Source organism: Danio rerio, chromosome 7, assembly GCF_049306965.1.
Source record: "Danio rerio strain Tuebingen ecotype United States chromosome 7, GRCz12tu, whole genome shotgun sequence".
NCBI lineage: Eukaryota > Metazoa > Chordata > Actinopteri > Cypriniformes > Danionidae > Danio > Danio rerio.
Genome location: NC_133182.1, coordinates 38,530,326 through 38,555,503, shown reverse-complemented (window position 1 = coordinate 38,555,503; position 25,178 = coordinate 38,530,326). Strand labels below are relative to the sequence as shown.

Below are 25,178 nucleotides of genomic sequence, written 5' to 3'. Positions count from 1 at the left end.
GTCAGCGCCCTGCGTCCTGCATCAACTCGCTATATGAGAGCGGGCGCGGATACAGATGCCGTTTTCTTGAACAGCCGCACAAATGGATGGAACCGAAACGAACCGGAGAAACTGCGCGAAGTCGGAGCAACAGAAGATGTTGGACTCCAGAGGAAACCAAAGTGGATCTAAAGACAGAGTGACTCTTAAGAAAGAAATTGGTCTTTTGAGCGCGTGCGCCATAATTATAGGTGAGATGTTTCCTTATGCTTGATGTGTCAACGCGTGCTGCGCTTTAGCTTCAACTTTCTCTGTCCGCTTGTTTCTTTGTCCTCTTCACATCTGCTTCTCTATTCGCCATTCCCATCAGTCTTTAGCCCTCACTCTTAAATAGTCTTAATGTTTCATCTGGCAACATCTGCTCTCTGAAATGCGAGTTGCTCTGTGTCGACTGTTTATGCTGAGATAAAGTATTAAAAAGCTAATGTAGCTGTCAAAGTTTATGGCCAAACTTAAATCGTCACACAGTGTGACAGTACGTACGGCTGTCTAGTATGGTTGGTCATCAGTCCAAGTGAGGGCAAACAGCGTGATTTTGGTAGAGGCTCGTGCCATGCCGCTACTTACAGTAGTGTCCAGCAGTCAGATCTGTTCATCAGAGCGCGGATTGCATCATTGAGGAAGAGAAACGGGCTGAAACTCAACTCCGCGCTTACGTGGCTACAGCAGCCCACCACACTGTGTCTGTCCTTCACGTGCCCAGAAGAAATCCACAGAATAAGAGTCTATTGCTATACGAGACAGGGAAATATATCAAATTACAGTATGCGGAAGTGTACGTTTATAGCGAGGACGTTTACATCCCTTGATGCAAACCACACAAAGATCTTGTGTTAGGGATGTTCTGTAGTAGGATTAGGATTACAGTATAGTCATTCATGAAATTGGTTCAAAAGCAAAAAATATAATGCATGTTGTCTTTGCATCCTCACATCTAAATTTAGTCAACCATTGAACCATAGGGATGAACGTATAATACATCCAATGAAGAACCCTCACTAACAAGTAGCCTAATGTAACAGTTGGAATGTGAGCTGATGACAAAATGTTTATTCATTGAATGCATTTATTGTCTTGCTCAAATGAAGGTCCTCCTGTGGATGCCATAAGTTTTAGGAGTTTTTTGTTAATGTAATTTTAAATATGTTGTGTCTGGCTTGTCAGTGATACTTGTCTCTACTCTTTTGAGCATTGTTTCAGGGCTATTGAAGAGAGTTGGTCTCCACAGCATAAACTGTTATCTTTATTTTATAAAGTCGCTTCAGTTTAAGCAATAAAAATACTAGATATGTTAAAAAAAATAGTGGATATTTCCACCAATATTTTCCACATTATTTTATATGTGCAGGACTCAAATTACTGAATTTGCTGTAGATAATGCAATGCTGCCAAAAAGCACCAGGTTCTGTGTACCAGTTGTTAGAGATATACATTTAGATGTACTCTTTAATCGTTTGAAGATTTTCATAGGTTAATAAGTAGCATATAACTGCCAAGTATATGACTAGTCTTTCTCTTTGTACTATTTCTTTTTATAAAATGTTTTTATTTATTTACTTTTTTGTTTTTTTTACAAGAAACAGTCTTAGGGCGATCAAGATATAACCGATCTTAACTGAATGTTTACCTTTTTTCCAAAACCCATGGCTGTAGTAAGATCAAGCTATTCATTGAGAAGAGTGGTTCATTGTTTTGATGTTGTTGATCAGCATACAGGTGCAGGTGTGCATTTCAGTTATGTTTATGGTTTAGTCAGTGGCTTTATGGGTAATAAGGAAGAGACAACAGGTTTTTGAAACCGTCGTTCACCATTTGAAATGTTTGGCATCAATCTGACCACACCTTTTAGAGGAGTATATAATTGGAGATTACTTAAAGGATTTCCCAGAGGCAAAGTAACAGCTGCATTTTAACCGGGGCTTATTTACTGTCTGATCATGGGAAAGTTTTTCTGTGCTAGAATGTCCTCCTGATATTACTCAAGGTCACAGACAAGTCTTATAATCACTTTTACAGTTTTATCAGTTACTCTACTCTACTCTTTTTTTTTCTCAACTAGTACTATTATTTTTATTGGTTTGATCTTCTTTACATAATATGCACATAATGGGAAATGTCTTCATTGTTAAATTACCTTAATTATCGTCTGGTATGGTGGTTAAACCAGATGGTTCACCATAAAGTATTAAATTGACTCACCCTTAAGTTGTTTAAAACGTTTAACACATTCATTCATTCATTCATTCATTCATTTTCTTTTTGGCTTAGTCCCTTTATTAATTCGAGGTCGCCACAGCAGAATGAACCGCCAACTTATCCAGCACATGTTTTACTCAGCGGATGCCCTTCCAGCTGCAACCCATCTCTGGGGAACACCTATAAACACTCATTCACACTCACACACTGCAGACAATTTAGCCTACCCAATTTACCTGCACAGCATGTCTTTGGACTGTGGGGGAAACAAAGCACCCGGAGGAAACCCACGGGAACGTAGGGAGAACATGCAAACTCCACACAGAAATGCCAACTGACCCAGCCGAGGCTCGAACCAGCGACCTTTTTGCTGTGAGGCGACAGCACTACCTAATGTGCCACTGCATCGCCCAAAGTTAAACACAAAATAAGATAATTTTATCAATGTGAAGTAACAAACACAGTTGATGGTAGCCAATGCCATTTATAGGGGAAAAAACAAAGTGGAACTCAATGTCCACCATCAAAATTAGTTTATTTACATTTTTTAATGCGTCTTCTGTTGTCACATAACATTACATTACTGTTTAATTTAAAGGTCACGTGAAGTCCTTTGAAATGCACATTTTTTATTAAGTGTTTGTTGTGATCTCAACTGAAACATGAAGAGAGGGTGGGACATAGTGTAGCCTCTTCCCCTTTTAAAAATTATTTGGAAAGAATATATAATTTTAGACTGGGGTGATTCTTTAGGAGAGTACATTTGTATAAAATATGTGAAACAATCTAGAAGCAAAGATAAATTAAATAAAGAGCATTTTATTGTTTTCAGAGGAGTCGAGTAAAATGAATCGTTATTAAGTTCGTTTTATATTTTGTTGTTATTCATTTACAAATGCTACATTTTCTTATGCCTGAATGTATTTAAAACCCTCACACAGTCACGGACCTGAAAAAAACACTTGCAAAAAGGTTACTTATAATCTAGATTCAACATTGCAAATACTCGCGATGTGACTTTTGTGAATAATCATGTTGCGATATCGATTATGAAACGATATTTTGTGCAGCTCTATGTCAGATACTAGAGAGCATTTGATCGGTTAGAAAATTTGATGTAAAGGTGATTGATGTAAATAAAACCATTGATTCATTTTGGCGGAAGTGATAAACTATAAGCTTTACATGTTAAATCAGCTTTATATCTTCTAGACGCAAATTGTCTCTGTTTGGAGCAAACTAGCTTATAGACATCCTTAAAACTATGAAATGAACCCTTTATTTATTTCAAAAAATGGCATTATAACCCATTGGAATCATTGTTGGTAAAATTCTGAGCTAATACAAGGAGTTAATATTTCTGCTAATCAGCCAAGCAGACATTGTTTTGGTGTGTTGTGCGACCATTCAAGTGTGGTGTTGTGTGACTCCACGAACTTCAATCAGGAACTTTGAGCCTCATTTGTCTGAGTGTTTTTGAGATGCGCTGGACCCTGTCGTATCAACTTCACTGCTTTGTACTTTGTGTAGGTCCAAGGCGCTAGGAGCAAACATTCACATCCACTCATGATGCTACCAAATTATATTTCATGTGAGCACCCGCAGACAAAGAGAGCACCCAAACCCTTACATAACGCTTGGGCCCATAACTCTGGCTGAGCCTCCTATAATTGAACCTCTTTGTTTAAGTTTTCTGAGGCATAATCATTCACACACTACACATGCTCCGAGCGCTTTGACTGAATGCTGAATACTAGGCCCTTATCTCGATTTCACAACCGATGTTGACTGTAACATTGTTGATCTTATTTATCGTGTCTGTTTGCCTGGAATGTGCAACAGGTTTTAACAGCTGTAAGTACAGTTCTTTTAGGATGTTGTTTTCAAGCAAAAAAGATTGCACAAACATAATCTTTTTACATCAAGTAAGCAACTAATTAATATCAATATTTGATTCATACCATCCTCCTAACACGAATAAACACTTTCAGATACTAATAATATTTAGTGCTGATGGATTTTAGATCAGATGCTAAACTCAGTCCAGCTACGTAGTTTATTTTAAATATGAAATAATAAAATGTATATATAAAAAACTAAACAACCCATTGCTGTTTCTCTTGTTTTTTTCAGGCAACATCATTGGCTCAGGGATCTTCATCTCTCCAAAGGGGGTTCTGGATCATGCTGGCAGTGTGGGGTTCTCACTCATCGTGTGGGTCCTGGGAGGCGGAATCTGTGCCCTGGGATCTCTTTGTTATGCTGAGCTGGGCGTCACCATCCCCAAATCAGGTGGAGACTACTCATATGTGACAGAGATCTTCGGGGGACTGGTGGGGTAGGTGTATTGCTGCTCTCCAGAGTGTTACTCTGTAATACGAGTAATAGGTTCAATTCCCCTATAGGTTCAAATGCATGAACCGATGCAGCATTAATTGCTTTGGGTGAAAATGTCCACCAAATGCATAAATGTCAATGTGAACATCTCAGTTTGTGTTTGAAGACACTGTCTCTTCCTCGGGGAGATTCACATGTGTTTACTTGCTGACTCAGTTATAACACTGACACTCAGAAGTCTGTGTGTATGTGTGAAGATAAAGATGGCCAATTGTTGTTTTCACAGCTTCTTGTTGCTGTGGAGTGCAGTGTTGATCATGTACCCAACGACTCTGGCTGTGATTGCGCTCACCTTTTCCAACTATGTTCTGCAGCCTGCCTTCCCAAACTGCCTGCCTCCATACATCGCCACCCGACTCCTCTCAACCACCTGTGTCTGTAAGTAAAGCACACAGTATCTTTGATTAGGCCACTTTTGGTTGATTCAACTCAATTCATGTTTATTTCTAAAGCGATTTTACAATGTAGATTGTTTCAAAGCAGCTTAACATAGAAGTTTTAGTAAACTGAAAGTGTGTCAGTCCAGTTTTCAGAGTTGAAGTTCAGTTTAGTTCAGTTCAGTGTGGTTTAATTTTTAATGCTGAAAGTCCAAACACTTAGAAGCAAATCCATCGATGCGCAGCTTCATAAGTCGCAAACCAAGCAAGCTAGTGGCGACAGTGGCAACAAACTTTACCAATTGATGAAAGTAAAGGAAAAAACCTAGAGATAAAAACAGGCTCAGTTGGGCACTCAGTTGGGTTAAGTAAGGTGACCTAATCATTTTAGTTTTTAAGATACAGCGAATCACTTTTTAGTGCATGATAGGTATGTTTCTTATATTTATATAAACATTCAGAATGAATTTTGTTCAAACAAATGAAAAAACGGGGGCAGCATGGTGGTGCATTGGGTATAGGTCTTGCCTCACAGCAAGAAGGTCGCTGGTTCGAGCTTCGGCTGGGTCCGTTGGCATTTCTGTGTGGAGTTTGCATGTTCTCCTGTGTTCGCGTGGGTTTCCCCCGGGTGCTCCGGTTTCACCCACAGTCCAAAGACATGCGCTATAGGTGAAAGGGGTGTAAGTGTGTGAATGAGAGTATATCTGTGTTTCCCAGTGATGGGTTGCAGCTGGAAGGGCATCTGCTGTATAAAACATATGCTCTAAAAGTTGGCGGTTCATTCCACTGTGGCAACCCCAGATTAAGAAAGGGACTACGCCAAAACGAATAAGAATGAATGAATTAGAAACAACAAAACCATTAAATTAAAAATATAGTGGATTTAACACAAAAATTTAAGACTAAAAGTCTGACATTTTGACCGTTTTTAAATTCTGTAATTAAAACCCATTTAACTTCAGTACACTGACTTTTCTTTAATGTATATGCATATTTCATTCTTACATTGTTATTTTATCAAAATTGCTAAATGCAAAAGAGTTCAGAGTATTTTTACCCTGAATGACCATAAAGGTCAAATTGACACATGCATTCCAGCATTCGCTACTTTTTTCTCTGGTTTTTAAAATGCATGGCTCTATTGCCTACAGTAGTAAAACAACAACAACAATATAACATTATGATAGCAAAAACCCAATTTTAATTCAGACATGTCCTTCAGACTTTCAAAAACAACAATTTCATATGCTGTGAAAAAACTACTTGCTGGACAAAGTGAGGTTCAGGGTCAGGCTAGTAACTTTGTAAGTTTCTAAGTTTGTATTTTTAGGGGAAAGACTTCATTAAATGTGACACAATGTAATTCTAAAATCTCAATTGAAGCTTTGAATGTGAATGTGACGTGACAAATTAAATCTGGCCGTATATGAATTGTGAGAATGAGAATTCTGGTTCCTGTGTTACATTAATAATTATCATTAATATGAAGATTTGCTAAACATAAATCCAGGCTGCTTGTTCTCTGTAGGGTCATGAGATTAATTACTAATTATTAGGGTTTTTAAATATTAACATTAAAGAAGCATTTGATAATCTAAATGTAAAAACAGAGTATGCATAAGTAAATATGAACAATTCATTCATACATTTTTAGTTGGCCTAGTCCATTTGTTCATCAGGGGTTGCCACAGCAGAATGAACCGCCAACTTATCCAGCATAAGTTTTACACAGCGGATGCCAGTCAAGCCACAACCCAGTACTGGGAAACATCCATACACATTCATTCACACACTCGAACTACGGCCAATTTAGTTTATTCAAGTCACCCATAGCACATGTCTTTGGACTGTGGGGGAAACCGGAGCACCTGTAGGAAACCCACGCAAACACGGGGCAAACATGCAAACTCCACACAGAAATGCCAACTGATCAGTTGGTGCTCAAATCAGTGACCTTTTTGCTGTGAGGCGACAGCGCTAACCACTGAGCCACCTGTAAAGCAGTATGAACAATTGTATTATTAAAATTTATAATTCACTAAAAGATCAAAAGTTAATTTGAATGAATCAAGTGTTTATTTGAAGTCGCTTTGTATCTAACAGATTTAGTTTGCTCTTTTATTCACATGCATAAACATTGATCAGCAAACATAACCCAAAGTTCAACCAAGCCTGCTTAATGTGCAAGAACAGACCGCACCGGTTCTTGGAGGAGCATAAACAACTCCATTCAAATCAATTAATTTTTAATTTTTTCTTTTTTTCAGTGGAGAAACAGAAGCCTCTCAGATTTGATTAAAAATATGTGTAATTGTTTTCCAAAGATGAACAAAAGTCTCATCAGATTAAAACAACACAATCATGATTTAACGTTGTTCATTTGGGGCTGATCTAACCTTTAAATTTGACTACTAGATTTAGTCGTAGACAGCACTTTGCCCTTCATCTGTCTTTCACTCTTACTCAATCACCATTCTCTTTACTGTGGTTTAATCTTGATCCCAGTTCTTAACCCTGGTAGGCGCATGGCAGGATATTTCGGGAGCTGGTAGCGATAACCCCAAATGTATGTCTATGTGTGCACGCGTCTGTGTGTTTGTTTCAGGAGTGCCCCGTGACTCAGCTGGTTTAGACCTGTCAGATCTGGACAGGGGCTCTTAGGAAGGAGCGCTGGGGGGGGTGTGTCAGTGTGGTCAGTGGTCCTAATGCTGGCCGAGCTGAGCCATCCATCCCTATTTTTGGCAGCGGTATCTGTCCTGAAGATCAGCCAACTAAAGCTTTGAGTCAGGCATACTCCAAAGAGCAGGGTGGAGAGGGTCAGTGGCTCTATTTCAGGAAGACACCTCATCTATGTGCCCTATGAAAGGATGCTAGGCCAGCATCCCAAATCACTCTGCTCTCTTTCGATTAGCCTGATATTTGGGGAGCTTATTTGATTGGGTCTTGATAGCAGAATAGGATTTGTATCGATGTTGTGATATAAGGGCACCTGACTCTCAGGCTGCGTGGCGTCAGACTCCGTAATGGTGCCAGGCTTTGAGCTGGAGGAACATGTGGGCGTGTCTTCTGTATTGTGTATTGTTTGGGGGTCTGGCGGTTGCCCGATTTACCCCAACGGCTTTTGATGGACAAGAGCAGAGAGGCGGGACTTTGTCAGTGCCACTAAAATGCCGTTAAATCTGACACATGAGGAGTGAATTATGATCTTTTGATAAGTGGATTGGAGTGTATGAGTCATGCTTAGGAAGGGCACAGTTCTAACGCGCTCCCTCCCTTCGTCTGTCATTAACCTTTAGACCTTTATGCAAATGCCCTGAAATAAGCAGTGACATTCAAAGACATCAGGAGAACATGTTTGTTCACACAGTTTCTTTTAAAAAAAAAAAAGCTTATAAAACATGTCCCTTGCATTGTAAAAGTGCATTGAATGCACTTGTTCTTCTTGATTGATGCGTGTTAATGGATTAAAGCAGAGATGGACAAAGTTCAGAATTAATGAACTGGCTCCTTCCCGAATCATGAATTTAAAAACAAGTGGCCACTGGAAAGCTTGTTGTAAGAAAAGTGACACAATAACAAAAAAAGGTGCCATCATAGTATAATATGTACCTTAAAGAACAAAACCTACAGAGTAACTGTACCTTCAGATGTCTACATTGTATTTCTTTGCCAAAAATGAGTTACAAACTGTGAATTAGAGATAAATGTATAGTTATGTGCCTTAAAGATAACATTAAATATTAATACAATAATATAGAAATAACAAAAATACATTTTTACCTAAAGATTTGTCACTTAGTGGGAAATGTTCTCCATGCTTCATAAATTTACCAATTTCGTAAAGTATTTTGTTTGCAGTATTTCAGCCAATAATTAGTAGGCGTCACAGTAGTGCAGTGGGTAGTGCTGTCGCCTCACAGCAAGAAAGTCACTGGTTCGAGTCCCAGCTAGTCAGTTGGCATTTCTGTGTGGAGTTTGCATGTTCTCCCTATGTCGGCGTGTTTTGGGTGCTCTGGTTTCTCCCACAGTCCAAAGTCAACTGGTACAGGTGAATTGGGTAAGCTAATTTGTCCATAGCGTATGTGTGTGAATGAGAATGTATGGGTGTTTCCCAGTGATGGGTTGTGGCTGGAAGGGCATCCGCTGTGTAATAACACATGCTGGATAAGTTGGCGGTTCATTCCGCTGTGGTGCCTCCTGATTAACAAAGGGACTAAGCAGAAAAGAAAATAAATGAATGAATGATGAATGAACATGTCAAGTACATCATATCTACTACCACACAACTAATTTCATTTAAATTCAGGAACATGTTGTGTTGTGAGAAACAAGATGTTTAGGTTTTGGGGCTTTTTTGCATGAACTTGTGTGATAGAGAGTGTTCTCATTTGCACTGTGTGAGAATTTGTCTATATTGCACCATGTGTTGCATTCGCCCTCCCCTTCTGAATGTTCTGAATGAATGTCACAAGCTCTGTTTGCTGCAGTCAGATTACACACACACACTGGTCTGGAAACACAAACAAACACACAGACCTTTCCGGAGACTCTTCTTATGATACAACAAAACTTTGCTTAAAAGAAATAGTTCACCCAAAAATGAAAATTGACTCACTGTTTATTCACCCTCAAGTGGTTCTAAACCTTTATGGGTTTCTTTCTTCTGTTAAAAACTAAAGCAGATATTCTGAAGAAAGCTGAAACCTGTAATCATTTACCTCCATAGTAAGAAAAACAAATACTATGGAGGTCAAGGGTTACAGGTTCTTCCAGCGTTCTTCAAAATATCCGCTTTTGTGTTTATATCAGTGGCCTCATGTATGAAAACTTGCTTTGAAATCATACTAAAACATTGTGTATGCACCAAGCTGTAAATGTGCGTACACAGTAAAAAATTTAAATGTATGAAACACTGCGTACGGCGAATCCCACGCATATTCTCTTTGTACATCCGAATAAACGTGAAACTGAGCGCACGGGCACGAGTGCAAAACCCCTCCCTGCCTCCTCCCCCGTATGAATATACTAATGACTCTACTTAAGCAAAACCAAACAAAAAAGAAATGGCAAAAGCAAGCAAGAAGAGAAACTTTGAACAGAATGTGAATTGGAGGTGCTGCTTTTGGGGGTAGACCGGAGAAAAGCGGTGTTATTTGCAAGTTTGTTCTCCGGAATTTAATAAAAAAAGAAAAAGTAGAGAGGGAGAGTTTAGCTGATGCGGTTAACACAGTTAGGTCTGAACATCGCACTGAGTGGATTAAAAAAAAAGAGTTGCCAATGGAAATAAAACAGACAAGCACAAGAAATGTGCGTACGCCAGTCATGAAGTTAGCGTGAACCTGCGCACATTCCCACATTCATTTCATTGTTAGTAAATCCAAACGTGAGCGTGGAACCTGGTGTATGCAAAGTTTTTGTGCTTACGCAGCGTTGATACATGAGGCCCCTGGTCATTATGATTTCACTCTTATTGCTCAGGTTCATGTCTGCTGATGAAACATCTGACAGCATGTCATATGGAAAACATCTATGAATTCATAATTGTATATTAACAGCCCCTGTCATTTGCGATCTACAGCAGTTTATCTTTTGTTTGCACAGACATGCTGGATTCACCTGATTGTTGACAAATGGGTTGCAGATCTATTCCTTGGCATTTCGTGGGTCCTTCACTGATCCTTTTCCCCTTAGCAAAGAAACTTTCTAAAGACGTCTTGCTCATTTGCAAGCTTTTGGGTTAAATTTTGGCACTTAAATGACTGAGGTGTAACTAATACGATCATTTTTAAAAATAAAGGATTTTTCATAATAAAATATAATTCAGACTCAGATAATAAATAAAACAAAAATTATTAATAATTTCTTGGTATGATCCACAGCCTGGGGGTTGGGGACCACTGCTACAGGAATGGAAAAAAATGATAAGACTTTAAAAAATTCCAGTGTATCTGGTTTTACTGGGGTTTTTATTAATGGGTTTGAGTTAAATGTTAATGTTATTTGATTCATTTTTAGGTCTGATAACATTTATTCCAAATGTTTTAATTAAAGTATTGTCATTAAGAGCATTTTTCCAGACGATGTCAATTGGCCAGAATATCTGGAGCACTCAACCACTGTAGACCATTTCAATGTGGTCATGTCATTGGCCCATGAACTTTTCCTGCTTGTTATTAAACTATTTCATAACTGTAACAAGAGGCAATTAAGTCATAACTTAATGTTAAAACAGCTATCATAACGTTACATTCCTCAAAATGGTCTATACAAGGCGCGTGAAAAAATGTCCAGCAACACTTTTAATAAAGAAAAAAAATCATTTTCTTTTGTCAATTTTATTACATTTTCTCCCTTATTATTACAAATGTTGCTGTAGTTCCCTATATTTTTTTTTTTACTATAATTGGTTAGAATAACAAATGTTTTAAGTTATTGTCAGCATTATTTCTCCAGATATTGATTTCTTAACTTGTCTGTTAACTATTTACTCTTCTCTTTCTTAAAACTCTGTTATTGTGTTGTTGAAAAAGGATTTAAACATGTCTAAAAACCATACACATTTTTTTCAAAATACACAAAAATGCTCTAAACGACCAGATTTTTATAAGTTTGGAAGAAATGTCATCAGCAGTTTACAGCATCTTTAAAGTGGTCACTTAATCATTTTTTCCATAACACTGATTAAACAAAGAAAAAATATAGCACTTATTTCAGGGTTTGGCCACGGATTGTTGTAGTATTTTGCACATTTTGGTGTATCTAGTGCGTCTTTTGTTGCCTTTATCGGTCAATTAGCTGCAGAGGGATGTCCCTCTCTGGGTTTAAAGTGAGTAATTGTATTTTGGCAGATTTAAAGGCTGTTAGCACTTCATTAGAATTCTCCTCTCATTAGCGTTGTGTTCATTTAACTTCATTTGGCCACCCTTAGTCACTTCTGCACTGTGATACAAAACAGAAGGAGCTGGAGTCAGATCCGTTCAAGCCAAACAAGTAGAAACAAAACCACAGCAAACACTCCACTGAACTCTGAAAACTAGATCATAAAATGAATGAAGACCTGCTATCGCAAATTCTGGATTAATGTGTATTATTGATATGAGGCCATGTTAAAGGGAGAGTTCACTCAAATATGAAAATTCTGCCGTACCTCATTTACTCTCACGTTATGTCAAACCTGCAGACATTGTTTTTTTCTACCTTTTTTTAATATGTCAGTGGATTTTGAATTCATTCAGAGGAAATCAATATTATTTAGTTACCTAAAAGTTTTTATTTTGCACAGAAAAGAGAACAAAGATATACAGGAAAACAATAAACAATAGATAAAAATGCTTTATTCAGTGAAATATCTTCTATATAACATAGGTCAAAATTATTTGTACAATAAATAAATGTTAATGCCATCAATAAAAGATGCCTGAGAACACCTAATATCATGTGACCCTCCTGCTTTACTGCTGTAATAACAGTAAACTAATCACTATTGTTAGATAAGCTTTGAACCATTGTTCTTAATTAAAATACTACACAAATACTGTAGATTTGAGTTCACTGTATTTTATCGTTTGCTTTTACTTATCGCTGAGATTAACTAATTGAAAAGAGATCCTGATTGAACTAATTGAAATAAATCCTGCAAGCATAGAAGTGAAGGTTTACAGGTGCTGTGTGTGTGTAGCTGTGGATGGAGAAGCAGGTTAGCTGTTAGTTTGCAGGCTGTGAGCCGCACTTGTCGACTGCTCACCCTCGCCAAAAATTCAGCCGGCGTCTGGGCCGTTTTGTTGTGGGGCATCGGAAGCTGTTTGTCTAGGGGGGTCTGACAGATGCCCTCATGTGTTTGCGTGTGTGGGCGGGTAATTCCGGCCATTGATGGATGAGTGGGGGTAACCCGTCTCCCCTTTGCCCAGTGTCTCCCTCGGCATGCCTGGGTAAACTGTGCCGTCAAGCCCTGGAGACGGACCTCTGTGTACCGGATCTACACCGGAGCTGTTATACAATGCGGCTGAGCACAGAAGCCACTAACCTCAAGCACAGATGTACAGACAAGCAAAGGCCTATAACGCCTGCTCTTCCGTCCCTGAACTTTTTTAATCTGTCAACTGTAGGTTGTGTTGCATTGATGCCCCCTTGATAAACTACTCTTTTTTTGTTTACGGTCTCAATTGTAATGCATAAAGATAGACTACAAATGAATCTATGAGGCAGACAAGGTAACCATTTCACCCATTCTCTGGACTAGCACGCTCTGGTTTCAGTTAGAAAGGTTGTTGTCACCTATTTAACTCCAAAGATTCCACACTCCTGGGTTCTTTAAATTAAATTTCAAAAGTACTGGGAGATCAAAGTTTTTCCAAGGATCCCACAATTACAAAAATAGAGGTTCTTTATTAGTGGTAATGTTTTCATCCATAGAACCTTTCTCTTCAACAAACGGTTCTTTATTGTAAAAAAAGTTTCTTTAGGTTAATCAAAATGATGTTTTATAGAATTGCTGCAAAACACCATGGGAACCATTAATTCATTCATTTTCCTTTGACTCAGACCCTTATTTATCACGGGTTGCCACTGCCGAATGAACCGGCAACTATTCCAGCATATTTTTAATGTAGCGGATGCCCTTCCAGCTGCAACACAGTACTGGGAAACCATTGGAACCATTATTTATTAAAAAGTTCACAGGATACAAATTGTTAAACATATTTAAATACTAATTGAACTTGCCAAATTATTATATAGCTTCACAGGCATAATTAGAAAAATGTATATTCATAAAAAATACCATGAACATTTTAAGTAACATCACTGTTCCTTAAGCAGAGATCACACGTGTATAATAAGGATACCTCATGAAATATCTCGATTTTCCAAGGCTGTGGAAACTGTGGAAAGATACAAAATATCTTGACTTTCAAATCTTTTTGTTCTTCAGAAAAAGTTTTTTTTTTTTTTTATCAATTAGTTGTCTTGATGCTAGCTTGAACATTTGCAAAATGGGCCCCAGCCCCTTGGTTGAGAACCACTTAGCCATGAATGGGTCAGTGTTTTGCCTGCAGCAGTAAAATGAGTTACATCTGATATTTATTTCCCCTCTTTAAACTAATAAAACAGACCATGTGACCAGTTAGTGCTGCTCTGCCAACAGAACCACGCTCTCTGCTCCCTGCTTTGTGCGTAAGACACTTATGGGAGAGTTTTGTGGGGAAGCAGCTCTTTAATAAGACATCCTAAATAGGGCTAGTTGTTCTTAATATGCAGGGGCCATTATTTGAAGAGTTCATTTGCAAAAATAAGGAATGCCCATTTTTATTTATTTTCATAAATCATGCTTTACTTCTGCATTGAAGAGATAAAAAAATTTGAAAAATTACAAAAATGTTGGTTATCTGTTTTTGCAGACTTTTTGTTTATAATAATATTACATTGCATCTAACACTTTTTTCCATCTAGTAACTAGTTTATTAATGATCTTGAAATATATGAATGAACATCTGTGTGTTTTGTTTTCAGTGTTTCTGACTTGGGTGAACTGCTCTAGTGTGCGCTGGGGGACACGGATCCAGGATGTTTTCACTGTAGGGAAGCTGCTGGCCCTTGTGCTCATCATTGTAGTGGGAATGGTCCAGATTGCCAAAGGTGTGTATGTGCCCAGTAGGCACACAACCTCATTAGACGTTAATACTAGGTTAGATTTAGGTTGTGACATCAGGTGACCAAAATTGAATATCTAGCCAGCATCTAAGGACATTGGTATTTTGACGTCCAATAACGCCGTTAAATGATGTTGATATTTAGGAAAAGTGGCCAAAGTGACCTAAATCCAACGTCGAGCTAACATCTTAATCCAACATCATATAAACGTCAAATACTGACATTTATTCACCAGGTATGGCAACCAAAATCCAACATCTGATAGACGTCTTTGATATTTAGCTGATTTTAGGTTTGACGTTAACCACATTTTCATTTCCAAACAAAATGCAACGTCCTCATAGCTTTGGGGTACAACGTCAATCTGACGTCATGTTGATGTCCTTTGCCTGCTGGGTGTGTATGTGTTTGTACATGTATGTTCCTGCATTTACTAGAAACATGCTAGTCTCTTTTTGTGCTGTCTAAAGTTAAGATTGATGCAGCACAAAGCATCTTGAAAGTCTATAAGTGTACAGTCACATTAATTATTAAACATTACGGATATCATAGTTCTACACTGTATTGATTTTCCCTTACTCAAAGTTGTTAGGCTAACCTGCAGTTCCAGAACTAATAATGCCTGGCTTCATAGGCATTCAGTCCAAAATATACAGTAACTGAAAAAGAAAGCATTAATTTGGTCAAACTGTACATATTCACAAATTGTACATAATCACAGATTTTGCTGACAGTGTAAAGCAGAGAAAGAGATGTATAGAGCTATTTATAGAGAGAGAGGGTGAGTGAAAGAGCATTATAAACTCACATCTGTGAATAATTCCTTAAATGTTAAAATGGCATGAATCATCAAGCACAATAAAGCCAGTTGCCGCCAGCCCAAACAATCCAGTTGCATATCTTCTACTGAATAAAAGCAGAAGATTTGCCTTGAGTGCATGCAGCCAACTGAACTAATCCGATAAAGATAAACAAATAAAGGAGGGATCTGAAAACAACAGAGGAACTCATGTAAAGGTATCGCTTCTAAAGCATGTTCACTGTTGAAATATGCTATAGATATTTCTCACCAGAAATAAAATTTATCTACTATTAACTCACCTTCATGTTGTTATTTCTTCTGTGAATTTTAAGCATAACTATTCCTCCAACTGTGTTTTATCAATAGTGACATCTAGTGGCAGGTATTAAGAGCTACTTAGCAGACACACTCTTGTTTAACGTGATTTACATGTACTACTTAGAAGCCCCCCTTGTAACAACCTGGGGTCAAGTGCTTTAGTTTACATGATGACAAAGGGACAAATTTGCTCGTAAATCACTAAAGACATTTAAAATCTGAATAGATTTTAAAGCAAACGGCATCATACACTTGTCGCTTTTGTAAATGAAGAAAAATGGGGGATCAAACATTAAAGACTGACACACTACTAGACTTTCACATTAGTCTGAATACAATAAATGCACAGAGAAGGTCCTAGGCTTAGACTTTCAGGTATTGTCTGCTAACCATTATGTGACCTGACTTTTTTTTAGTTGATCATTTTCTTAGCGTGCTTGTCTGGAGGCGTTCCCTGAACTGACAAGAGGATGAATTGTGTAAACGAGAGAGCAAAGAAGAGTAGACTCACCCTTGGGTGAACGAGAGCGAAAGGCTTTTTGGAGGCTATCTAGTGGAATAATGAAATCAAACTGAAGGCAGTAGAGTGTCAGGATGAATGTGAACTATTTGAGCATGTGAAATTTACAGTACAGGATTCTTTTTATTCTGAAAACAACAACAAAACAAAACACTTGGTGACTATCCTTGTATCTTAAACAGTAAATGCCTGTTTATTAATTAATGTATAACTTAAACATGTTTTCTGTTTATATATTGGTTTCTGTAGGACACTATGATGCACTGGAGCCTCAGGCAGCATTTGAGTTCATAAAGGATCCGTCAGTGGGACAGATTGCTTTGGCGTTCCTGCAGGCGTCATTTGCCTACAGTGGTTGGAACTTCTTGAACTACGTCACAGAGGAGGTGGTTGAGCCTCGCAAGTGAGTCTTATAGTCTGTGTTACAGCCATGGCCAGGCCATCCTACATTTGATACACAATGCATGTGGTTGGTGGTACTTGTGGGGAGATGTAGGTTTAAAATAGGCTACTGCAGAGTAAATATAGATTTGCCCGCTCTGTTAACAAAATGCTGTCAGAAATGGCTGATGCAAATACATATGGGCCTCCTTTAAAGGAAACTCCACTTTTTGAGGGCTCATTTTACAACTAGTTACAGTTAAAATGTTGCGTTTTTCATTCTTGAATCCATTTAGTTAGTCTCCAGGGTCTTTTAGAACACTTTTAGCTTAGCTTAGCATAAATCATTGAACCAGATTAATCAGATTGAATCAGACCGTTAGCATCTCACTCAATAAATTAACAATACGTAACTCAAAGGGGGTTAGAGTTAGGACCTATTTCCAAAAATAAAAAAAAAATAAAAATCAAGTGTTAATTAACAGTGGTAGTAATAAGCCTAGACTGCAAATAGCTTTTTTTTACTTTGATTTGTTGGTCTTTTTTTCTAGTCCAAATATTTACAAATTCTTAAATCAACAGAATCAAGTTTTTTTTATGTTTTAAGATATAATGTGCCAAATTTATTGAGGTTGTTTGTTGATTCAATGTTTATGGATTTAATAATTTTTAGATATTTGGACTAGAAACAAGACAAAAATCAAAGTAAGAAAAGCATTTTTTGCAGAGTACTAAACTATTTGCAGTGTAATAACTTTCACAGTCTAATAAACCCCAAGCATAAGCTTTCAGATAATAAATGATTAATTAGTGAATATTTGAAAAATATAAAACTAATTTCTGTTAGGGGTTGGTTTAGCAGTGTCAAAAATGGCACACTGTTTAAATCAAATTTGACTGAAAATCAGCACAGCTCTCTTACAACGTATATAGTACGGCATGTTAAAGGTTTTTCTCTCTCTCTCTGTCCAGAAACCTTCCACGTGCGATCTACATCTCTATCCCTCTGGTGACGCTCGTCTACACTCTCACCAACATTGCCTACTTCTCCTCCATGTCTCCTCAAGAGCTGCTGGAGTCGAATGCTGTGGCTGTGGTGAGTTTATCTGACCTCTTCTGCTTGAACGCCCGATCATCTCATAAGTTCTTTAATGGATCTGCATCTGTATTTGTGTGTTGTGTTGCAGACGTTCGGAGAGAAGCTGCTAGGGATGTTCTCCTGGGTGATGCCCATCTCTGTTGCACTTTCTACATTCGGAGGGATTAACGGATACCTGTTTACCTCTTCTAGGTAAACTAAATGACTACTGTAAAACTGGCTTAATTTAGCAGCCATTAATAGTGCCATTGTTTCCTTTTCCTCATGCAAATCCTGTGAGTTTAAAATCTCAGTTAAAACAGGACAAGTAGGCTGCAATGCGTGACCATGCATCTTCTGTTCACATCATTTTATAATACAAAATGTGGGATGTACAGATTATACATTAGTCATTGCCATGCTGAAGAGCCATAAGATTTGTCAATTTAAACTTTAAATCAGGGTATCTGCGGGGTCTTAAAAAGTTTTAAAATGTCTTAAATTTCAAAAGCAAAATCTTAGGCCTTAAAAAGTCTTAAATTCACGGAAATAATGTGTTGTAGGTCTTAAATAATTTTAAGCAGGTCTTAATTTTCCTATGTCAATGTAAAGCTATACCCAGTTGGGCCCGCACCCATCCAATCACTAACAATATATTTCAATAAAAGTTTCAAGAAAAGTTTATTTATTAACTCTATTTACTTATTAATATGGTTTAATTATCTTCCTTACAATAACATTTGCTTTTAATGTTTTTTAAGGTTTTGACTTTGCTATTAAAAAATCTTTAGCATTTAGCCTTGTGTAAGTCTAAAATTTCATTCATTATGCTCTTAAAAGTCTTACAAAGTCTTAAAGTTGACTTGATGAAACCTGAAGAAACCCTGTTAAATATAAGTTTTGTTAGTTTAATGTTTATGTTTGAAAAGAGGCAAAAAAAGTGGCTGAAAATAAGCATTCAATGAACGTTTATGCATTGTGTCATATCACTTGCCTCTTACTGTGATTTTTCGGGAGTGAAAGGATGCTAATCAACTTCAAAAATTCATCTGCTAATGAAGAGGATAATATTAAGTCCTAACGTGTTTTCATATATGTTATAACCACAAAATACAACTCTAAATACATTTCTGTCAGCCTCGTTTTGTCGAGTATAATTATAATTTAGCCTATATTTTAACCTCAACACAATTCTGGTGGCATTAAGATAGCTCAATCACTCTTGTTAGCTAAAATAAACCTCTCTACCACTTTACTTGAAACGGTTGCCATTTGATAAGGAATCTACTCAAATTGTTAAAATATTTTTTGACTGCTTAAGTAGGATTATTTTGCACGTGTGCATTTTAGAGTACATCACGCTGTCTCTGTGTATGTGTGCATGAAGCACTGACATGATTGTCAGAGCATGAGTTCATTAATATTCACAACCCTTCCAAATATGGTCAATAACCAACCAGATCATATTAGGGCCAATTAATAGGGTTGGAAATGGACGTGTAAAAACATTTCTGTAGAATTTGTTCACTTACCTAAGCCACATACCCTTTAAAGTATTGTATCAATACGTTTTATGGAACCTTTAAAACACAGTATTTACAGCATCAATGTTTATCATCCACAGGTTATGTTTCTCAGGGGCCAGAGAGGGCCACCTGCCGTACCTACTGGCCATGATCCACCTGAAGAGCTGCACACCCATCCCTGCCCTGATCGTTTGTGTGAGATTCACACACACAGCACATGCAACACTACACTGCTTTCATTCTACATGATTCGGTTGATCCTATTCGGGATTAAAGGGGGTCCAGAATGTTTTATGAGCTGAACACTGAAACCACATTCAGAGGTAATGGAAAACTCATGTGATCACATTGCATTTGTTGTATAAACACCAGCTAATCTTTCCTGATGTGGTCTGGACAGCAGCAAAACACTGCCTACTCGCCTGTCAGTCAACCACTGCTCTAAAACAGGGCTTTAACTTTTACAAGATAACATTAAACATAAAAACAATAGGCTGAAATATCCTGTTTATATATAAACAAAAATACTTCCCAGAACTAGATCTATATGCTTGAACATTCATTTAAACAGATCATGCACCTGTAAAATAAAGTTGAATGTCTTTTTCTGTTCTTCTTAGTGTACAGCAACCATAGTGATCCTGTGCATCGGGGACACACATAACCTGATAAACTACGTGTCTTTCATAAACTACCTCTCATATGGAGTCACTATAGCCGGGCTACTTTACTACAGATGGAAGAAACCCAACATGTTTAGACCCATTAAGGTACTTGACATCATCAGATGAATCTAGATTGACTGGTCACTGCTTTGCTTTTATTCACCTTCCTCGTATTCTTTCAATTTGCGCAGGTAAACCTGTTGGTGCCGTGCAGCTATCTGGTGTTCTGGGCTGTGCTGCTGGGCTTCAGTCTGTACTCGGAGCCAGTGGTGTGTGGGATGGGGCTGGTGATCATGCTCACTGGAGTCCCCATCTATTTCATTGGAGTGCAGTGGAAGAACAAACCACAGTGGATATACAGCGCAATTGGTAAGTGAGGCCAAGTTTTCTCCTGCTATTAAATCTTGTTTTAAGTCACATGTGTCAAATCCAGGTCCTGGAGGGCCGCAGCTCCGCACAGTTTAGCTTTGACCCTAATTAAATACACCTGATCCGACTAATTTAGTCCTTCGGGATTGTTTGGAATCTATAGGTAATGCAGAGTTCAGACTGCATGATTTTCAAATTAGTCGTGTCACGGATGTTTTCACACTGCATGACTATCTGGGCTAGCGTTTTGTCGCTGCTTTGTTTACACTGCAAGATGGATTGGCGAAAGGGGCTTTCACGTTGCATGTCTTTACAGTAGAAAGAATCGTCGACAACTTTGTCCAAACTACGTCCCACAGCCAAACACACGTAGTATATCTTTTATTATTAACTACATAATGGTAGTTTAATGGTGTAGAAAATTTACATATTTGCTCACCTGGGTTTGAAGGGAATTAGCAATTTCTCCTCAACTTTCTTTTTTAACTTTCTGTTTGAAACGTCAAAGAAACACAGGTACTCCTGTCAAACCTCCACTAATTTTTCCTCCATTTCTTGGGTCCAAATAAACCGAAAATGAGCGCTCCCCCAACCTCCCGCTGGCCTGCAGGTACACACACACACACACAAGTGAATGCTGCTCTCTTATTGGCTGTAGGCGATCGTCAATGTTATTTTCAGTCAAAACACATTTCAATGGGCATGATTCAAATCGCCAACAGCTCCAGATATTTAGCACGCCAAGATCTCACAGGCATCGGCGACTCATCAACGATTCTCTCAGATCGCATCTTTGATAGTTCATACTGTGTGATTGTCCATTACCTGCAGGAGCACCGATTTGGCAGTGATTTCAGGCATTTGTCTGCGATTTCTCAAAACCTGTCAGCGAGTCAAAATCGGTGCTAAAATCATGCAGTCTGAACTAGGCATAAGTGTGTTGAAGCATGGTTGCAACTAAACTGTGCAGAGCTGCGGCCCTCCAGGAACTGAGTTTGACACCTGTGTTTTAAGTGATCTGATCTCAGGTACATCTTTTGTGGTCTTGTGTTTAGATTTCATTCAGCCACTTCGCTCATTTCGTCACGCTTTACTTTTGCAGGAGTGCTCAGTCCAAAGTATCAAAACTTTGTTTTAATGAGTATTAACACATAAAGGATTAGGTATTGTTTGGTTTTTTTATGATATTGGTGCCAAATCGATAGTAAATAATAATAATATTAATAATCATTTTATTTATAAACGGAACCTTTCTGGTCAACCAAGATCACCTAACAAGCATCACCAAACAGACCAAAACAACTGAATAAAACAATTAATAAAAAATAAAAGAATGGCAGACAAAATTTTAAATACATGAGAGGAGTTGAAGTACAAACATATCAAAGTATAAAGTAACATGGTAAAGTATAGTCATAGGAAAGCCTGCTTAAAAAAAATGGGTCTTAAGATGAGATTTAAAAATGTGAAGACTATTACTCCTTATGTCCAGGGGATGAAAGTTCCATAGCTGAGGAACCGTAGAGCTAAAAGATCAGTCTCCTATTGTGCTTAATTAAGTGCGAGGTGGCACCAGGGAGAAGGTGTGAGAAGGTGAAAAGAAAGAGAGAAGTCATATTTTTAAGTCAATACAATACCGGAAGCCCAGTGAAGCTGATTGAGAAGTGGTATGACATGCTCGTGAGATGAAGTCCTAGAAATTACATGAGCTGCATGAATCTGAACTAGGGTTGGGTTGATAGATGAAGCCATGGTCCATCGGCGATGGCCGATAAACATCATGGTCAAGTTGAGACCGCATCGCAATCCTCCGCTCCACCCCCGTCCCAGCAGCAACCCGCTTGTGAAAATACACAATTAGGCCCCGTTTACACTAATACGTCTTAGTTTTAAAATAATATGACCTAAAAGATCCACATTCACACTGGCATATCAGCTAGCATTTCTGAAAAGCCCTCCTTCCACACTATACCGCTGAAAATGCACATCACGTGACCACACACAAGCACACAGAGGCTTGCGCTGCAGCAAATATGTGCACGTCTGAGCTTCAGGCAGTCAGAGGGTGCTTTGAGCACAAAACCCCAGAGAGCAGTGCACGTCAGACAGTTTGTCAAGGATGTACTGCTGGATCTCGGCTCACTATAGTCGTTGAAAGTAATATTTAATTTGTCTCTATTTAAAAGTAATTGACCGGTGGTAATTTGTGTGTTACTTATCTTTATTTATGATTTGGTTATGGATAAAACAAAGACCATGCGGGTCAGGTAGTTAAAACGGTAGGCTACAAATAATTAATTTGTTATGAATTAATTAATTATTCATAAATAATTAATTTACCGCCGCCTATGACGACAATGCCATCGTCCATCGCCCTGTTTCACATTAGACATCGTATGATGCCAAGTTGGTCAACATCCCCCAACCCTACTCTGAACCAGCTGGAGTTCATGGAGAAGTTTAGAGGGAAGCCCAGCGACAAGTGCATTACAGCGTTTAAGACGTGAAGTAACTAATGCATGATAGAATTGTCATAAGCTTGATTTCATACATTGTAAATTACAATAACTTGCCGTGTCTGTGCTTTCACAAAAGTTCTGATCAATAAAGATGTCTTTTTACTTATTTAAAGCAGATAGTGATTAACTAAGAACCAGCACGAACCATCAGACATGCTTAAAAAAATACCTAATCAACATTTCTTTGAACATTTTTTTTTCAACATTACTATCTTTTCTGGCTGTGAAACAAAAAATAGCCTGGTTTAGCGTTTGCATCTTGTGGACAATATGTGCAAAAACAAAATGCAGATGAAAGCTGAGAAAATTGGGATGCACGCATCCAGTATGGAGGTTAAACAATATACAAGTTTTGGTTATATTACTTACAAGCTACTGAAAAGCCGTCCTTCCACACTATACTGCTGAAAATACACATCACGTAACCATACACATACACACACAAAGAGAGGCATGCGCTGCAGCATGTGCACGTCTGAGCTTCAAGCAGTCAGAGGGTGCTTTGAGTACAAAACCCCAGAGAGCAGTGCACGTCGGACAGTTTATCAAGGATGTACTGCTGGATCTCGTCTCACTATAGTTCTTAAACGTAATATTTAATTTTTGTAAAATCAGCCCAAACCTCTGCTGTTTTGCTAGCCCTCTGCAACAAAATCCCATCTGACATCTGTAAATGTGTGTGTTTCAGAGAGAGTCACCTACCTGGGGCAGAAGATGTGTTACGTGGTCTTCCCTCAGGACGATCCTTCTGAAATCCAGCCTCTCACAGAGAAATCGGAGCTGTGAGCTTTAGCCAAGGACTCCTCACACTCCTATTTTGCAATAGCAAAGACCTGTTTCCATCCGTTATAGAGTGTTTTTTGATGCTGTACTTGAGGAGACTCTCCTCCGAGACTCAGCCATCACAGCAAAAGAAACTGAAGTTTTACATTTATCTCAGACATCACATTTCTTAGTTCTCCCCTCGCATACATTTGTCTGGACATCAGCTTGTGTCTGAACGCACCCTCCTCTGTTCCTGTTTGAGATGAATTCCTGTTTTCTCTGGGAGTTGTTTTTGAGAACTGTTGGTGTATTCTCATGTGCCTTACAGGATCTCACTCCGTTATTGAAGTTTTTATTGTCAAGTAGACAGTTTTTTTTTAATTAGCAATCTCCTGTGAGTAAACAAAGGGGACTTGTTGAAGCTTCATAACCCAGAAATCTAAACACCATCTGTGAGTCTGAACTTTCTCACTTTATCCTTTTAATATTATTGACTTAAGCCCTCTTAAGTGCAATGCAATAACTTCTAGCTATGCTCAAAAAGTCTATGCAAGTATAGTTTAGGCACTTTAATGTAGTTGCGTACAGTACTTTTAGCTTATATTGCACAATAATTTTATTGCCATGCTTTCTGAATGAGCTCCAATCCTCAGCCACTGTTTAACAGAGGCTCTGCCCCAACAAACATTAGCACTGCCAGTGTCTTAGCCTTATGCTAATGACAGGAACAACAGGAGGTTCCTTCTTTTTAGGTAATGTTATTGACATAAAAGGTGCTTTAAATTTGAAAGAGTCCTCTTAGGTAGATACCTTCAACTGTTGTCCAAAAGAAGATGTGTTTCTTCAGCCATTTAGCGTCTTTTTTATATTAAATGCCGTCCATTTTGACAGGGATGCATTTATTTTATTTTGGGCACTGATCTTGGACATTCCTCTGAGCTATGCAACAGCGATGATCTCAATCTCTTCATTTCAAACTGATCACTCGTGTCCATCCAAACACATTCGGAGATACTAGACTCGTGATTAGCAGCTAATGCACTTACACGCCACTTGAGCGCCCTCTCCTGGTGCAATCTTTCTATAAACGATAATACGCTCAGTACAGCCAGTGCTGCTCATCTCTTCCCATGGGTCCAGCTCAGTCATGTCCGTCAGACTAGCAGTGTTCAAGCTCTCACTGCCCATAGTGGCAAAGCACAGTACAGTGAAATCTTAATGTAAATACTGCATAAAGTTTCAAATACATCAGGGATTCATTGTGAGATTGCATTCCTGACATTAGTGAAGCGTGAGGCGTTTGTATTAAATATTCATTCGTTCCTATTGTATGCACTATAGATATGTATGCTGATATACTTGTGTTTTGTAAAAAAAAAAAGGTTAAAATATGTTTATCAATAACAATATTAGCACATTAAATTTAATTCTGGAAATGATGGATTGTATTTGTGTGTTATTGCAGTATGTGTGTGTGTGTGTGTGTGTGTTTGAGAAAAAACAATAACAACTCTAAAATCTGTTCAAATGAAATTTTGCATCTTTAGACTTTTTGCTTATGTAATATTACCCCTGGTC

The 25,178-nt window shown here is 38.2% G+C and overlaps 1 protein-coding gene and 1 long non-coding RNA gene across 2 annotated transcripts in view; one reads left to right on the top strand and one right to left on the bottom strand.

Annotated features, from left to right (window-relative positions):
- Nucleotides 1-24,607, bottom strand: part of LOC141375411 (uncharacterized) — a 29,971-nt gene extending 5,364 nt beyond the window's left edge. The window contains exons 1-3 of the long non-coding RNA XR_012383424.1: nt 24,411-24,607; nt 23,538-23,992; nt 4,925-5,008 (exon numbers count right to left, since the gene is read on the bottom strand). This is a non-coding gene — a long non-coding RNA (uncharacterized lncRNA). The remainder of the gene's footprint in view (nt 1-4,924; nt 5,009-23,537; nt 23,993-24,410) is intronic.
- On the top strand, nt 1-25,039 carry slc7a10a (solute carrier family 7 member 10a). The gene is made up of 11 exons (NM_001386372.1): nt 1-230; nt 4,369-4,573; nt 4,859-5,010; nt 14,517-14,642; nt 16,547-16,700; nt 17,651-17,774; nt 17,866-17,969; nt 19,381-19,477; nt 19,903-20,052; nt 20,139-20,316; nt 23,524-25,039. The coding sequence occupies exons 1-11, from the start codon at nt 83-85 to the stop codon at nt 23,619-23,621; spliced, it is 1,536 nt and encodes a 511-aa protein (NP_001373301.1). The 5' UTR covers nt 1-82; the 3' UTR covers nt 23,622-25,039.
- Nucleotides 25,040-25,178: the final 139 nt, after the last annotated feature.

What these genes read in the sequence shown, in the direction of transcription:
- slc7a10a (NM_001386372.1), top strand. Translation starts at nt 83, where the DNA reads ATGGATGGAACCGAAACGAACCGGAGAAACTGCGCGAAGTCGGAGCAA. An exon ending in ATCTTCGGGGGACTGGTGGG is followed by an intron (nt 4,574 to 4,858) that starts GTAGGTGTATTG and finishes TTGTTTTCACAG; the next exon opens with CTTCTTGTTGCTGTGGAGTG. An exon ending in TCCCTGCCCTGATCGTTTGT is followed by an intron (nt 19,478 to 19,902) that starts GTGAGATTCACA and finishes TGTTCTTCTTAG; the next exon opens with TGTACAGCAACCATAGTGAT.